The following is a 16,995-nucleotide window of genomic DNA, read 5'->3' as shown; positions in this document are numbered from 1 at the left end:
CCTCACCATACTATGCATCTAATATTCTTCACCCTATTCCGCCTTCTCTCTCTTTCTCTCTGCAAAGGCACTTTCTATGCAAGAGTCCAGCTCCACCCTCGGTTGGGAGCAATAGAAGAGAAAGGAGATCCTGTCATTTCCTTTGGAACAGGAGAAAAAACTCCTGCTTGGAATGGCATTTCCACTCCACTGGCTTTCTGTTGCTTTCTTCATGGTGCATCAATCATTGGCCCTGCTCCCTCCCCTTAATGACCATGCCCTGCTGTGCAATAGGCCTAGTGCCTGCAGTGTAAGTTCATTAGCTATCTCCGTTTTGCCTGCTAAATCCATCCCCATTGCATCCACTTCCCCATTAAGCCCCCTTCGACTCAGTGAAGTTACATTCCTGCTGCATGGTTGTCCTACCTTTTCCAGCACTTGTTGCCTCCTGTTTTTTTTTCAATAGCAACTTGGACAGCCAGCTGGAAGCCTGGTATCTCCAGCTTGGATGCAGTCTGGCCTTTTCTCAAGTCCTGCTTTGAAAATGCCTCTTTCTGCAGCCCTTCTCCAAATGATTGCTCTAACTATTCATTAACGTTAAAATTTCCTTCACCCCTGCTGCCTGCTACTTAGAAATCCTCTCCATCTCTTCATTAGTTCCAACCCTCCCCTGCTGGTTCATTACTTAAAGGTTATTCCCTCACAGCTTTCAGAAAATAATGGGCCCATTGCAAAATTCAGTGCTTCAAGAAACATAAGTAAAAATTGCAGTGTAGTTCCTTCATAAAAAACAAATTTTACTTATTCTATCATTGTAAATTAGTGGCTCTGCTATTCCCTACGTTATATGATCATTCCACTAAAACAGTTTTTACTGTGACTCAATGTAAGCAATGCCACAGGGCATCTAGTAATCTATTACATATTGAAATGCTGAGTTAATCACACTGTCCCATCTGAAAATACATTGAGAACACCTATACCAGGCTGTGTAGCAGTTGCATCTATAGATAGTACTGAGAGTGCACAATTTCCATTTAAAAGGTGAACATAATGCTAGATAGAAATCCTGTAGCCTTATTTATACATGTGTATATTTTGGAATTTGCACACCAGGTCCTACAAACATTAGTGAGATAATGACCAGATAACTTGTTTTAGAGAAGTCAGTTGAGGGATAAATGTTGATCAGGACACCAGGGAAACTCCCCTGATCTTGTCACAGGAACTTTAATGTTCACCTGAGAGGGCAATCTGAAAGACAGCACCTTCAACAGTACAGCACTCCCTCACTGTTACACTGAAGTGTCAGCTCCAATTTTGTGCTCAAATCTATATGTGAATTAATTCACATATTTACACCTGGTGGCTCAGCAGCAACAAGTTAATTCCAGGAGCTTCTTGTATTAATTGGAATAACAACTTCTACTACTCCTCTCAAACTTGACTGGCTTAGCTTGGCATTCCTCCAAAACAATATGTTTGTGGTTATTTGAACTAAGAAACCTGTAGCATAGATGTTTGTTCTGTACATGGAGGTTGCTGCTTTGGTGGTCAGGGTTAATGATGAGTATCAATGGAATGACAGTCTGTGGAGTTCATAAGACTTGCACTTGCTGTTCGACTTTCTGCGGGCTTTTTGCATGGCAAGTTGCTGTCAGCCAAACAGTTCAGTGCCCTCAACAAAGCATCTGGGATCTTGTGAATTGGACGAACAACTGTGTATCTTGGATGTAGGCAGGTCAAGTGAATGGGCCAAAATTTGGCACATGTAGTTTAACGTGAATAAGTGTGAGGTTACCCATTTTGGTTGGAAGAATAAAAAGGTGACTTATTATTTAAATGGAGAGAAACTTCAGAATGCTTCAGTGCAGAGGGATCTGGGTGTCCGTGCATGAATCGCTGACAGCTAGTATGCAGGTATAGCAGGTAATAAGGAAGGCAAATGGAATTTTGGCATTTATTGCTGAAGGAATAGAGTATAAAAATAGGGAAGTGTTGTTGCAACTGTACAAGGCATTGGTGAAACCGCATCTGGAATACTGTGCGCAGTTTTGGCCCTCTTACTTGAGGAAGGATGTAGTTGCATTGGAGGCGGTTCAGGGGAGGTTCACTAGATTGATGAGGAGAGATTAAGCAGTTTAGGCCTATACTCGCTAGGGTTTAGAAGGATGAGAGGAGATCTAATTGAGGTATATGAGATGCTAAAGGGGATTGACAAAGTAGATGTGGAGCGGATGTTTCCCCTTGTGGGGCATTCTAGAACGAGGCCATAGTTTTAGGCTAAGGGGTGGTAGATTTAAATCGGAGATGAGGAGGAATTACTTTTCTCAAAGGGTCATGAACCTGCGGAATTCTCTACCTCAGAGTGCAGTGGATGCCGGGATGTTGAATAAATTTGAGGAGATAGACAGATTTTTAATGAGTAATGGGTTGAAAGGTTATGGGGAGAGTTGAAATTGGAGTTGAGGCCGAAATGAGATCCGGCATATTTTATTGAATGGCGGGGCAGGTTCGAGGGGCTGAATTGCCTACTGCTGCTCCTAGTTCTTATGCTCCTTATGTTTGTAAAGACTGAAGAATTATTAATGAGCAGCACAGAGTCAGTACAAGGGGGTATATGTTGGAGTACTAAATTCAATCCCATATCAGGCATAAAAAGCGAAATAAAGAGAAGGAAGAAAAGACTGAAAGATATGCATGAGACAGAATTTTAATTATTTAAGTTAAAAAATCTCCAATAATTAAAAGCTAAAGTAATGAGTTCCCACCTTGTAAAAGTTAATTTTCATTGTTAGAGAGATTGGCAGTAATTAAGACTTACCTCACCCTTAGAAGGGTACTTAAACTGGAATGGACAAACCTAAGTGTTTTGGTGAGTTTAGTCAGTATCTACAATGTCAGTACAGAAACTTCATGCCATTCAGTACATTTGAAAGGAGATCCAGATGATGAAGTGCAGTTTTTATGCCGCTTACAGAAGGCAGTGCATCTAGGACAACAACTTTCAGATTCTTATATTTAACTGTACATCTGTACTCGTGAGAAATTGCTGCCCAATTTGGCCATAAATAATGATGAGCACTGTTAACCTACAGTCAAATATGATCCATTCTTTATTACTGCTACAAAATTGCTTACAAAACAAAAGTAACTGTACTTCTCAACCAATTAATTACTTTTGGTGAAGTGCTTTGTCACACCAGGTGTGTGATGCAAGAGGAAATGTAGTAGCATAGTAACAAAGTTGGTTGGTGGGATGGAAGCAGAGTAACTGGGTGTTGCTCGGATTGGAGAAGGGTTGGGAAAAGGTATACTTCAGGAGCTTGCTAGATTCACTTTTACATGCGTGTGTGTGTATTTAATAAATATATATTGGATGTAAGAAACACAATTAAAATTAGCTGAGGACACAAATAGAAGGTCCACCACAATGAGGCAGGAAGATACCAGGAAGTCATAGATTAGAGGAAATGGGCATAGCTGACAGATGAAATTTAATGTCGATATGGGTGAGATAATACAATTTAGGAGAAAAGAAGTAAGTGCTCAATGGAAAGATACTGCACGATTTGGATGAACAGCCAGCCAGCGTTTCTAACAATTACAGTTTGGATTCACCAGTATGACGCTAGGCATTAGAAATTAACCATGAGGTGAGGTGATACTGGAATGCAGAGAAAACAGAAAAAAGATTTAATAGTTGCTTTAAAATTTATGAAGACTTTTATGGAATGAATAGGGAAGGACTGTTTCTTACAGTTGGGGAATCAATGACAAGAGCTAATCAAGCTAAAATTATCACTGAGAATGAGGAGGGAGGTTAGGAGAATTCTTTTACAAGAAAGGGTTGATGAAGCATAAAATGTTTACTTCAGGGAGTGCTTATGATGATGACCATTGCACCGTTTAAGTAAAGATTCCAGAAGTCCACCTGTGGCTATATTTTTCACCTGATCCATCTAATTTTCCATTATAGCAGCTTCCCTTTTAATCATGTCATCACCTCCATTCTTGCCATTCATTTGAAAACAGCATAACCTACAAGCTCTAAGGCCCACATTGACATTCTCCCCCAGATCTTCTCTCTACTCTCTTTTTCCTTAGCCTCTGTACCAAGCCTTTCCTCATCCTTGGTGACTACAGTCTCTGTATCTCAACTCCCTTTGCTCCGTATCTCCAGGGGGCAAATTCAGTGCTTTCTCTTAAATTCACACTTCATTAAACTCCCCTACCTATATGTTCTGCAATCTCCACAACTTTGTTATATCTTGTGTCTTTTGCACATTTAGTCTCAATCATTGACAAGACCATTTCTGACCACATCCTCTTCTCCTCCACCACCCACCATCTTACTAACCTCTTTTAATCTCAATGCAACCATCTGTGCAAAATGTCTCCCCAAGTCACCTACAATGCATTGTCAAATTCCCAGATCCCTCTGCTTAACTGCTCTTTCACTCTTTACTTCATTCAATATTCTTGTCCCCAGTTGAACCACAATTGTCTCCTAACCTTGTTTTTCTCCTGTTATAGTCCCCATCTTTGCTCCCTCAATTCTGTGTGATTCAAGTTTGAGCATCCTTATTGTAGAACTAGCCTAGTGATCTGTTGCTAGATCTGACCAGATCATACCTGGATCTTTTCCTTGCCCATCACTTAGATTGTGGAAATCTATTTTTCAGTCATTCAAAAACACCATTTTCCTTATCTTTTGCAAGTGTAACCATTAGTTTTAACAGCTAACCACGGCTTCGCCACTTACTTTGTATCCTTTCCTCTTCTTTATAATGCTGTTGGCATCTTTCGCTAAGTTTTGACCCTTCCTTAGGTGCTCGTGATTCAACAAGAGAACATTTTGAAGAACTTAATATAAAGATCACTTTTTCTTTCTCCAGTTTTCAAGTCTGATGTAATGTACTCTGATTTACCTTGCTATTATTTGCTCTTCTATATTGGTACTCTTTAGTATGGACTTGTCACTTCATCTTAAGGTCTAAATGAAAATAAACCTCTCTGTTTTTCTGTTCATGGTGTTTCTTCTATCTGCTATTTGTCTATGTGCCTCACTTAACATTTTAAGTGTTAAAATGTACTTCCCCCAAATGGTTCATCAGGTTTACTTAGCGAATAGGTGATCCATGCAGACCAACAAGATCCCAGGCTTGATCACTAGCTTGTGTTTAATAGCTGATTCTAGCTGGAATAAGATAGGGGCACTATTATTGGCCTCTGCGCCCCTGAATTAAGGAGAGAATTGCCTATGGTTTCGGACGCTGTTTGATGTTGAGGGACCTTCTGGAACTGTGCGTAGATGACAGATGAAAACTGCGTCAGTCCCAGCTGTCATGTTCTCTCACACACTACCCCCAACCTACAAGAAGTTTGATAAGCTTCCAACACTTTTCCTTGATATCTACACCTGAATATTTGCATGAGTTATCAAAAGGTGCAACATGCCCCACTGAAGGATGAGTGAAAATTAAGAAATTGTTGAGAAAAAGTAACGTTTAAATATTGTCCAGTGTCCTACATGTTAACTTATGCTTTAATTTTATATTGTACTGTATTAAGTTAAATTATGTTTAAGTAATATGTGCTGCATTTTGATTTTTATATTTAGAATTTTAAAAATGTTTTTTATAACTGCTGTGTTTATAGGAAAAACTTGAACCAATGACCTCGCCTACACCGCCATCAAACAAGGTAACAATAAATACAAGGAACTTTTCAAAGACATCAAGATTGAAATGAGAGAGTGTTGGGTTAATTGAACCCAGAGATCAGAAATAATTCAGCTTAAGATTCTGTAGCGCAAGATAGAGGAGCTCAGGAGAGAGAACACAATCTAGTGGAACAGGTTAGAAACTTACAAATATTGGTGGCATTTTGCAAATTGCTGAATTACCTGATTGAACCTTGTCCAGAAAGCAGGACTATCTTAAGGGAGGCACTGGGAATATGAATCAGATTAACTTGGGCACTAAAAAAATTGTCCCAGTTTTTATTTGAGCTTGGCACATTACATTGTGCTAGTTAAACTCCTCCATGCATGTTCAGGTTTTAAAAAAAAATATATTGCCCATAAAGTTAATGCTACTGCGCGCTGAGAACAGAACGGGACCTTGATTAAAAAGGGGGCAACAGTATTTCTCTTTAACCAAGTAGATTAAAGGATTGAGAAATAAGCAGAGGAAGGACCAGGGAGAGTGAATTAGCATGGATGAATTCAATGTTAAAATATGAACAGAAAGAGAATTTAAGAAGGGAAAACATTAGATTGAAAGAGATTTTAAAAAAGACAAAGTAAGAAGCTAATATTTTACATTTTAAAAATCTCCAACAACAATTCACAACTTGAAGGAATCAAATTCCGTAAGTTTGCTTATTTTCTGGCAAGCAGTAATTATAACTTATCACAATTTTAAAATAGTACTTGCACTGTTAATTACTAGTCTTAACTTTCCATAACAGTGGAGCAGTCAGTCAGCTACTGTTGTGATTTGTAATTCAACAGGTATCTCTTGCTCTCCAAGTTTCAGGCTGATTTTCAACTTAATGATATGCAGCATTCATGTGCCCTTAGTCTTTCATCAAAATCTGACCCACGTTTATTAGCCAGTCAAGTTTGCAACTCTCGAATTGGTAGGATGATGATAGAAAATGTCAGTGTTCTTGGCATCTGTTTTTCTTTCAGTTTGTAGTATGCAATATAATTTATCTTTTTTAAGGTGTTTTCAAAATTTCATCAATTTTATAAGTAACAAGATTTCTTCCATCAGACAGTAAGCTTACTTTTTAAAATATAAATGGTATCAGCCCTTTATGCATCTGAAGTTGCTTGGGTTCATCTCTCTCTCTGTACAAATATTATTTTAGAGCTTGAATTTATTTAGCATCTACAAGTCTACTATTGGGAAGTACATGTTTGTCCAGCGTTTGCATACAAATTTGGGGGGGGTAAAGCCAGTTTAATTCTTTTCCTGCAAGAGTTGGTAACAAGATGGCGCAGACTCGATGGGCCAAAGGGCCTCTTCTGCACTGTGATTCTATGATAGTGATACTCCTTCCCCATTTTTTAAGCCATGCTTTGGTTTTTAAAGTTCAGACATTTAGTAATCTACCATGAGCAGACAGCACCTATCGTCTTGGGAAAATAACTGCTTTAATGGTGTCATTACATTGGGCATTACTGAAGTGATGTGATCCAACATATTACAGGAACAGATATACCTGGGGGATATAAGTGCATAAATCGTCAAACATGGTAGGGCAGGTTGAGAAAGTGGATAAAAAGGCAGACTGGAATCTGAGCTTTATCAATAGAGGTATTCAGTACCAAAGCGAAGAAGTTATGATGAATCTTTAAAAAATACAGGCTTGGCCTCCGCTGGAGTTTACAACCAATTCTAGGTACTGTGCTTCAGGAAGAATATGAAAGCTTTAGAGCAGATGCAGAAAATAATGGTTCCAGAGGTGGATTGGAGAAGATGGGGTTGTTCTAGAGAGGTGATTTGATAGAGATACTCAAAGTCATGGGGAGTCAGATAGAAGATAGAATATATTCCCACTGGCAGAAGGGTCAAGGACCAGAGGATACGGATTTAAAGTGATTGGCAAAAAAAAGTGACATGAGGAAGAACTATTTTTTAATGCAGCGTGTGGTTACGATCTGGAATGTACTGTTGAAAAGGCGATGGAGGCAGATTCAATCGTCGTTTTCAAAAGGAAATTCAATAAGCACCTGAAGGGAAAAGTATTGCAGGGATACAAAGAAAGGGCCAGAGAGGGGGCTAGCTAAATTGGTCTTGCAAGAACGGGCATGGACATGACAAACCAATGGGCTTTTGTGCTGTAATCATTCTATGGTTCTATGAAGAAAGGTGGAACTGCCTTCCGTAAACCCCTACATTTGTCCTCACCAACAACTAGTTCTAGTTTTTGTTTTTCTTCATTGGCCATTGCTTCTTACCGTTAAGTTCATGCTATGTATACCTTTCCCCATGTCCTTGGTCGTTGATGATTACCATCATCCTCTTTACCTCACTTTACGTTAAATACCCTGCACATTATTAGTCATCATTGTATGCTGGTTGGTGCTCAACACTATTTTCTGGACCTACTAACAGAATTCTTTTCATTGTTTCTTCTCAGTACTTCAGTCGATCCTGAGTATTTCACCAATTGATCTGCCTGTACCAATTTACTCATCATGTCTTTGTTTTTATTTGACCTACTGTTGGTTTGTTCATGAAATATTTGCTTTTCATGTCAGTCTTTCTTTAAATTACATTGCCACATTTCCCTGTGCCTAAACTGAGTTCATTCTTGTGATGATAATCCAAGCAGCTACTGCGTGCACTAGATAAACTGGGATCCATGTCAAAATTTCTGATACAACAGCACAGGTTAGTCTTAACTATGTTTGGACCTTAGAGTTGATGACAGTGTAATTTTTCTTAATGAAGCAACCTCCAGAGCCCATAGGAATAAATTCAAGCTTGATTGTTTTCAAGGACAAGCACAGACTGAGATTCAAGTAAAAATGCTGTCATGATGTTAGAGATAGACATTGCTGCATGTGGCCATTTTCTCCTTGGAAGGAGGGGAAGAAAAGTGTGATACGCTGCTAGAGGGCAGATTCCTGGAGCAAAGTTTAAAAATTACCGAGATAATTAGGTGTGAGGTATTCGTAATCTGTTCTTGCTACTGGAGCACTTCTCCGTATTTCCAAGACTGTAACAAGCAATATTTATGGAATTTCTTATAGCTGCCCCAGGGTTGTGAAAAAAAGGTGCCTGGGCTGGTATATGTAAGTTATTGGAGAGAATTTTACTTCAAGATAAATGGTCACTGCAGGACACAATGTCCCTTACATGGGTTAAAACTGGTGAAAGACAAGCTTAAGATTCGTAAGAAATTTCCTTGTGGAGAGTGACCACTATTAGATTAGACTTGCATGCAAAACGTTTGGAATTATTTAAGAAACAGTGCATAAGAGACTATAGATGTTTCTAGATGAGTGAGCTTAAGGTCAGCTTCATTTACTGCCTTCATCCTAATTAATCTAGTCATCTGTTCCCAAAATAGATAATGCTTATGGATGCATTTTGTAGAATAACCCTGTATAGTAGCTCCAAATATATTTAATTTTACAACATAGAAAGAAGCATACCGTACCTGTGCAGGTGTTTAAGGAGCTCTGTAATATAGTTCCACATCCCAGCATTTTCCTTAGAGCCCTCTACAATTACATGTTTGTGTGCCTTTTGAAAGTTCCTATGGAATCTATTTCTACCACTGTTTCAAGTAAAGGGTGGTGCATTCTAATCTCTCCATGTAACTGGAGTCCTTCATCCCTGGTAATCTTCCTTTATGTTCTCTCCAAGGCTTTAACTTCCTAAAATGTGATGCCCAGAGTTGTACACAATACTCCAGCTGAGGCCTAACCAGTGATCTGTGAATTCTGTGAAGGTTCAACAAGACTTCCTTGTTGTTTTATTCAGTGCCTATATTTACAAAGCTAAGATTTCCACACACTTTCTTAATTGCCTTATCAACTTGCCCTGTGAACTTTGTGGTAAAATAGAGATGAGTCACTTCAGTTGTTGGGTTTATGGATCAAAGCTTCCTCGGTTAATTTGATTATAATTTGCAGGATTTTACGACAGTGCACTCACTATTTACTGGCATCAACAAATTACTGGTTCCTTGTTGAAAGGATTCACCCCAAACAGGTGATGACAAACTTGGACTCTACATATTTCATAATTCCCAGAAAAAGACTTTACCTGTGTGTAGTGGATCTTGAGGCTTTTGCATATGTTTCTCAGTCTTTCAGACAATTTTGCTAGTATAAAAAAAATTCTAAATTGTCAGGATTATGAAGCGTTACAGTAGAGCTAATAGCATCTTCGATTTTTACAGTGCAGAAGGCCATCCAGCACATGCATGTGCTGGCAGTTTGCTAGATTGAGTCCATTGGCCAGTGAGATGGTAAATAGAGAGCATACATTTAAGAATTAAAGGAGAGATTGGAAAAAAAATTCTTTGTCAATGATTTTTTTTAATGGGAATTGTCTACCACAAATTTTTGTTGAAGTCAAGTTCATAAACTCCTCTAAAAGGAGTTGGATGGTTTCTTGGAAGACTATAATTAAAAAAGGCGGAGGAACAAGGAGAAGAGTGGAATTAAACTAGGTACTCCTGGAAAAAAACACTGGCGCAGACTTGATGGGTTACTCATTGTGTTCCAATAATCTGTTGTTCAGAATTATAGAATGTTATAAAATTCTGTAAGTCACCAGACTTACAGTGAAAAATTAAGTAATTTTTGGAAATAAGAGTAGGATAAGCTTAAATTGTAAGATTTTAAATAGAGTCGAAGAGCAAAGAGAACTTGGTGTGCAGATGCACAGGTCAATAAAGATGGTACCATAAATAGATAGGGCCAAAAAGAAGCAAACAAGACAAAACAAAAATACCTGGAAAAACTCAGCAGGTCTGGCAGCATCTGCGGACAGGGTTAATGTTTCAAGTCCGAATGACCCTTCAACAGAACTAAGTAAAAATAGAAGCGAGGTGAATTATAAGCTGGTTTAAGGGGGGGATAGGACAAGTAGAGCTGGATAGAGGGCCAGTGATAGGTGGAGATACCAAAAGATGTCACAGACAAAAGGACAAAGAGGTGTTGAAGGTGATGATATTATCTAAGGAATGTGCTAATTAAGGGTAGAAAGCAGGACAAGCAAGGTACAGATAGCCCTAGTGGGGATGGGGTGAAGGAATCAAAAAAGGCTAAAAGGTAGAGATAAAACAATGGATGGAAATACATTTAAAAATAAAGCAAGTAGGTGGGAAAAGAAAAATCTATATAAATTATTGGAAAAAAAAGGCGGGGGAAATCGGAAAGGGGGTGGGGATGGAGAGAGTTGATGATCTAAAATTGTTGAACTCAATATTCAGTCCGGAAGGCTGTAAAGTGCCTAGTTGGAAGATGAGGTGCTGTTCCTCCAGTTTGCATTGAGCTTCATTGGAGCAATGCAGCAAGTCAAGGACAGACATGTGGGCATGAGAGCAGGGTGGAGTGTTGAAATGGCAAGTGACAGGGAGTTCTGGATAATGCTTGCGGACGGGCCAAATTTCCAGCATCCGCAGTTTTTTGCTTTTATCAGAAGCAAACGAGATCCTTGTTTCATCTTGTGGCGTTGAATGCCAGATCAAGTAAATAATTTTGAATTTGTAGAAGTTGTGCTGCATTGGGATATTTTAAATAGTTTTGAGCGTACCTTTATAAAAATTATACTAAGGAAATTTAAAAAATGCAGCCTTGATTCACTGGCACGTTACGAGGGTTAAAGTTTTACCGTTATAAAGAGAAACTTGGGAGGCTAAGTCTTTGTTTCATTAGAGCTAGATGACTAACTGCCTATTTCTTGTCATGTAACATTTTATGCTTCATCACCACTCTGTTTACTGGTCACAAAGATAATTACATATGAGGGTTGTCATTTGATCTATCTAGTTCCATATTACAGCATTTATCTGACTGCAGAGTTTTTACCTTAACAGCTAGCCCAGGAGACCATTACAAAGCTTATTCTCAATTGTTTAGTAGTTTACTTGTAAGCCACTCCATCAGTTTAAACTTTACCAACTAGCTTCACAAGAAGAACTTTGCCAAATTCCTTTTTAAAGTCCACTAGCTTTGTTCATCTAAAAAAAGACCAGGAGGTTTGCACAGTGCACTGTGTTGCTTCTGAAACTTTGCTGACTGCTTTGATGATACCAGCGCTTTTTAGCTGTGCATTTGTATCATCCCATCTTGCGGTCAACATTTTTCCAGTATGGATGCGTAGCTAACCTGTTGTAATGACCAGCTTTGTGCCTTATTTTGTTGGTGACAGATGCATTTGCTATTCTTTATGCTTGAAATATCACTGATTTCTCAAGCTCTGAAATATATTAAATAATGTCATGTAATAATTTATTGCATCAAGTGTTGACACTTCACATTGTAGAGCTGAAAATGTTCTGTGTAGAAATAGGTCACGTGGTGGGTCAAAATCTGTGCAAAGTATTTATCAGTCCAGAACTGTTGCCACAGTTGTATTTTACTGAAATTTCAGTGATGCCACTGAATATGCAAAGGATTGAGCGAAAATAAAGGAACTGAACTTGATTCAAACTATAGAATCCTCAAGGCATCAGGTGCCTGACTATGTTATTTGGACCTTTTATTACATTTATGATGGCATTTAATTTATAAAAAATACTCAGCGGCTGTAGTAACTTAGCCTCAAATGAATAATGATTGCTTAACTACTAGGTCTTTGGCTTTCATAATTAGTCTTTTAAATTATTGTTTTTTTTATTTTTGATTATAACACTGCTGTCTCACATTGATATGTGGCAGGGGGAAGTTTATTTTAAAAATAACTGACAATTGATGTACACAACCAGGAGAATTTGTGAGAATAATAGACATTTTTTGTATTTTAGAGGCCTGTGGATGCCTCCAGTCCTGAAGATGCAGAAGGTAAGTGTGTTCAATTGATTAATTCTCATGTTTTATTATGTCTGTTTAAACATACTATTGGATCCTCTTGTTCACAGGTAGTCTGAAGCACAGTTGATACTTAGTTGCTAAAATGGAGCTATGTTAAACTTAGCCCGTCTTTTGAACTCATTGTTAAAATACTCTGGGAAGTTATCTAAAAAAGCAAACCGAGGCAGTTGTAGTTTATTTTAAATTCCTGAGGTCAGTTAGAGGGCGCTTGTAGCTTGCATGTAAATTTTTGGCTGCAAGTCAGAGTAATTACAACTTTTAAAAAAAATTGCATTTGTTATTAGGTATTTAATCAATGATGGCCACGCTTTAAACTTCTAAACACTGTTCCTTCTCCATGTAATTTATTTTTTCAGATTCTGACAGAGATGATGATAACTATCCTCCACCTGTTAAAAGAGAGAGATCATCATCTTTCACACAGGTGTTCCCACCTTCACAGCCAGGTATGTTCCTTTTCCACGTGAACAATTGCTGAAACATTTTTTTTTCTATTTCTCTGATCATTAGCTCAATAATTGGATTATGCATTGGCTAAACAATGCATTCTTAATTAATTAGGCTACAATCAGCTTGGCTTAAATAGCCAAGTGGTTGTGGTACTGGGCTTGTGACCCCAAGATCAAGAGTTCAAATCTCACAATGGCAAAACTATGAAACAATGTAACTTCATCTGAAACAGATGGAAACGGGTTTGTACTCAAGAGTTACAATCAGCTTGGCCTAAATAGCCAAGTGGTTATGGTACTGGGTTTGTAACCCCAAGATCAATAGTTCAAATCTCACAATGGCAAACTATGAAACAATGTAACTTCATCTGAAACAGATGGAAACAGGTTTACTCAAAAGAGTATCAATAGTTCAAATCTCACAATGGCAAACTATGAAACAATGTAACTTCATCTGATACAGATGGAAACGGGTTTGTACTCGAAAGAGTTACAATCAGCTTGGCCTAAATAGCCAAGTGGTTGTGGTACTGGGCTTGTAACCCCAAGATCAAGAGTTCAAATCTCACAATGGCAAAACTATGAAACAATGTAACTTCATCTGAAACAGATGGAAACGGGTTTGTACTCGAAAGAGTTACAATCAGCTTGGCCTAAATAGCCAAGTGGTTATGGTACTGGGTTTGTAACCCCAAGATCAATAGTTCAAATCTCACAATGGCAAACTATGAAACAATGTAACTTCATCTGAAACAGATGGAAACAGGTTTACTCAAAAGAGTATCAATAGTTCAAATCTCACAATGGCAAACTATGAAACAATGTAACTTCATCTGATACAGATGGAAACGGGTTTGTACTCGAAAGAGTTACAATCAGCTTGGCCTAAATAGCCAAGTGGTTGTGGTACTGGGCTTGTAACCCCAAGATCAAGAGTTCAAATCTCACAATGGCAAAACTATGAAACAATGTAACTTCATCTGAAACAGATGGAAACGGGTTTGTACTCGAAAGAGTTACAATCAGCTTGGCCTAAATAACCAAGTGGTTATGGTACTGGGCTTGTAACCCCAAGATCGAGTTCAAATCTCACAATGGCAAACTATGAAACAATGCAACTTCATCTGAAACAGATGGAAACGTGTTTGTACTCGAAAGAGTTACAATCAACCTGGAATTATATGCAGACTGTTGAATCTGTATGCACCATATGTAGTTTATCCTTTGGATATTCAATTCAGTGCAGCTACCTATCTGATTCTTTTGGCACCATTGCAAAATTAATTCCTCATTAAAGCAGGAGGAAGTGGGAGGTAGCTGGGTGTACACAAACAAACAGGGAATTGATTATGAGGGGGTATGGTGATGGATTAGCAAAAATGGCATTTGGGGTGAGAGAGATGCATTTACTAGCTTGTGCTAATAACCTAGAAGTTTAAAGTATGATTTGTTCTATTGTTATACTGATATTTACTGGTAAATAATTATTTGGCTTAAAGATGCATGTTCCAAAATGTATGAAAAATTTGATGAAAATAAACAAAAGGCACATTAATACAGTATATCTGCAGCACTGTGACATCTTGAGTATAAAGTGGAATTACAAAATCGGTCATTTTCAGTCCAGAATTCCAGCTGCATGTTGGAAGTGCTCATTTTGAGTAATGACTGACTGAGTTAATTACTCATGCTTTCTTTTATCCCCCTCCCCCAATGTGTATGCATGCGCATGTATATATTTTGATTTGGAAGATGTTTTTCTCACCTTGTGTATACTTAATATTAGGCCAGTTCATTGTAATTGAACAAACCTACTACAGTGGATAGGGTGCTTGTCAAATGAAGGAAAATTGCACCTCGTTCTAAAAGCTTGCTTTGTGATATCTTGCAATTTCCCCTATTCATTTGATGCATAAATATAGCCCAGTTTACTATTTGTTTTCTTCTTTTCTAAGAAGAAAATGAGCATTTCCTGAACTAGTTTTCTATTCTGTTATTATAAATTATTGTTTCTCTGGTATGACTTTGAAGATAAAATTGTTTCTAAACCTTGGTGCTGAATGTTTAATACATCAGGAATGTCTTTTTCTGCTGGAGCATGGCTGCAGCTGACTTCATCTTCTGTACATTCTGCCTGGAGTATTTCTAACTGTCAGAGCTGATGTCTATGCTACCTTGCCATCAGGCATACTTTGTATGCAAAGCTTGTATGCACTTCTCCAGGAAGATAGTCATCAACATGGAGCTATTATCCTCAAATGGAGAATCTTCACTTGTTATACAACCTTAAAATAGCTTCAGTCAGTCATAATGTTCTCCTGGGGCTGGGGTGTATTTTTAGGTTGTCTCCCTCAAAGCTATTGATTCTTCAGAAGGTTTGGATAGAGCAATCAAAAATTAACTTTATATTTGAAGAGTAAAACTCAGGTGTGCTGGAGCTGTATGTTAGTTTACCTTGCAAGCCAGATTGTTCAGTGTAGAAGAATAGAAACATGAGAGAGATTCCTTTGTTTGAGAGTGTAGCTCTTAGAATAGGTTACTGTATGTGAATTTCTTGTCTTCAGTGTTTGAATATTTCTTTCTGACCGAAGATCAGTTGTGCAAAATGGTAAGGTCAGGATAGTGAGGTTGAAATCTTAAAATGTGATATCCACACAATTTTACTGCTTTTGATTGTTTGCAGAAATGTGGCCATTTCTTTGAGCAACAGAAGTTGTTGGACAGCATATATTAGTGTATGACTGATGCTTGGAAAGCATGGCTTTGTTCACTTGAGCCTTGCACTAGACAAAATGATGTTTTACCATCTCAGCCATGGGGTATTTTAATCTACATATAGACTTGAAAAATCAGATGGGCAAAGGTAGCGTAGATGAAGAGCCTATAGAATGTTTTCAGGTTAGTTTATTAGAATAGCATGTTCTGGAGCCAACCAGAGAGCATGCTATACCAGACCTGGTATTGAGCAATGAGATAGGATTAATTGATAACCTCATAGTGAAGGCACCCCTAGGTAGCAGTGATCATAATTTGATTGAATTTTACATTCATTTTGAGGGAGAAACGGGTGTGCCCAAGCCTCGTATTTTAAAATTAAAGAAGAGCAATTATGAGGGCATGAAAGTGGAGCTAGTCAAAGTGAACGGGCAAATAAGGTTAAGGGATAGTTCAGTGGCAGACATTTAAAAGGATATTTCAGTATACACAGAATAGATACTTTCCTCTGAGAAAGAAAAATTCCAAGGAGCGGGCCCACCATTCGTGGTTAACTAAAAAAGTTAAGGACAGTATCAAACTTGAAGAAAAAGCATGTAATTACGCAAAGATGGTTGGCAGATCAGAAGATTGGAAAGAATATAAAGAACAGCAAAGAATGACAAAAAGATTAATAAGGAGGGAAATATTAGGGTATGAGAGAAAGTTAGCTAATAATATAAAGATGGATAGTAAGAGTTTCTATAGATATTTAACCAAGAAAAGTGAGCGTTGGTACTATAGAAAGTGAGTGTGGGGAATTGATAATGGAAAGTAGGGAGATAGCAGATGAATTAAACGAGTATTTTGCTTTGGCCTTTACTATAGAGGACACAAGTAACGCCTCAGAAATAGCTGTAAAACAGGAAATGAGAGGGAGGAACTCGGGAAAATTACAATCACCAGGGAAGTGGTATTGAGCAAATTGTTGGGGCTGCAGGCTGACAAATCTCCAGGTCGTGAGGGACTTCATCCTAAGGTCTTAAAAGAAGTGGCTAGTGAGATAGTTGATGCATCGGTTTTAATTTTCCAAAATTCCCTAGATTCGGGGAAGGTTCTATTAGATTGGAAAATAGCATATGTAACCCCTTTATTCAAAAAGTTGGGGAGACAGAAAGCAGAAAACTACAGACCAGTTAGCCTAACATCTGTCACAGGGAAAATGTTGGAAGCTATTATTAAAGATATTATAACAGGACACTTAGAAAAATTCAAGGCAATCAGGCAGACTCAACATGGTTTTGT

The 16,995-nt window shown here is 38.1% G+C and overlaps 1 protein-coding gene across 4 annotated transcripts in view; it reads left to right on the top strand.

Moving 5' to 3' along the window:
• The window catches only part of LOC121287198 (ran-binding protein 3-like), a 110,735-nt gene that overhangs the window by 15,650 nt on the left and 78,090 nt on the right, over positions 1-16,995 (top strand). For all 4 annotated transcript variants that reach the window (XM_041204847.1, XM_041204849.1, XM_041204846.1 and 1 more), the window contains exons 3-5: positions 5,641-5,685; positions 12,481-12,517; positions 12,904-12,993. In XM_041204847.1, the coding sequence (XP_041060781.1) occupies positions 5,641-5,685; positions 12,481-12,517; positions 12,904-12,993 (172 nt within the window). The remainder of the gene's footprint in view (positions 1-5,640; positions 5,686-12,480; positions 12,518-12,903; positions 12,994-16,995) is intronic.

This window comes from Carcharodon carcharias, chromosome 14 (genome assembly GCF_017639515.1).
Source record: "Carcharodon carcharias isolate sCarCar2 chromosome 14, sCarCar2.pri, whole genome shotgun sequence".
NCBI classification, from domain to species: Eukaryota; Metazoa; Chordata; class Chondrichthyes; order Lamniformes; family Lamnidae; genus Carcharodon; species Carcharodon carcharias.
The sequence above is the reverse complement of the archived record's forward strand: the minus strand, read 5'-3'. Positions and strand labels throughout refer to the sequence as shown.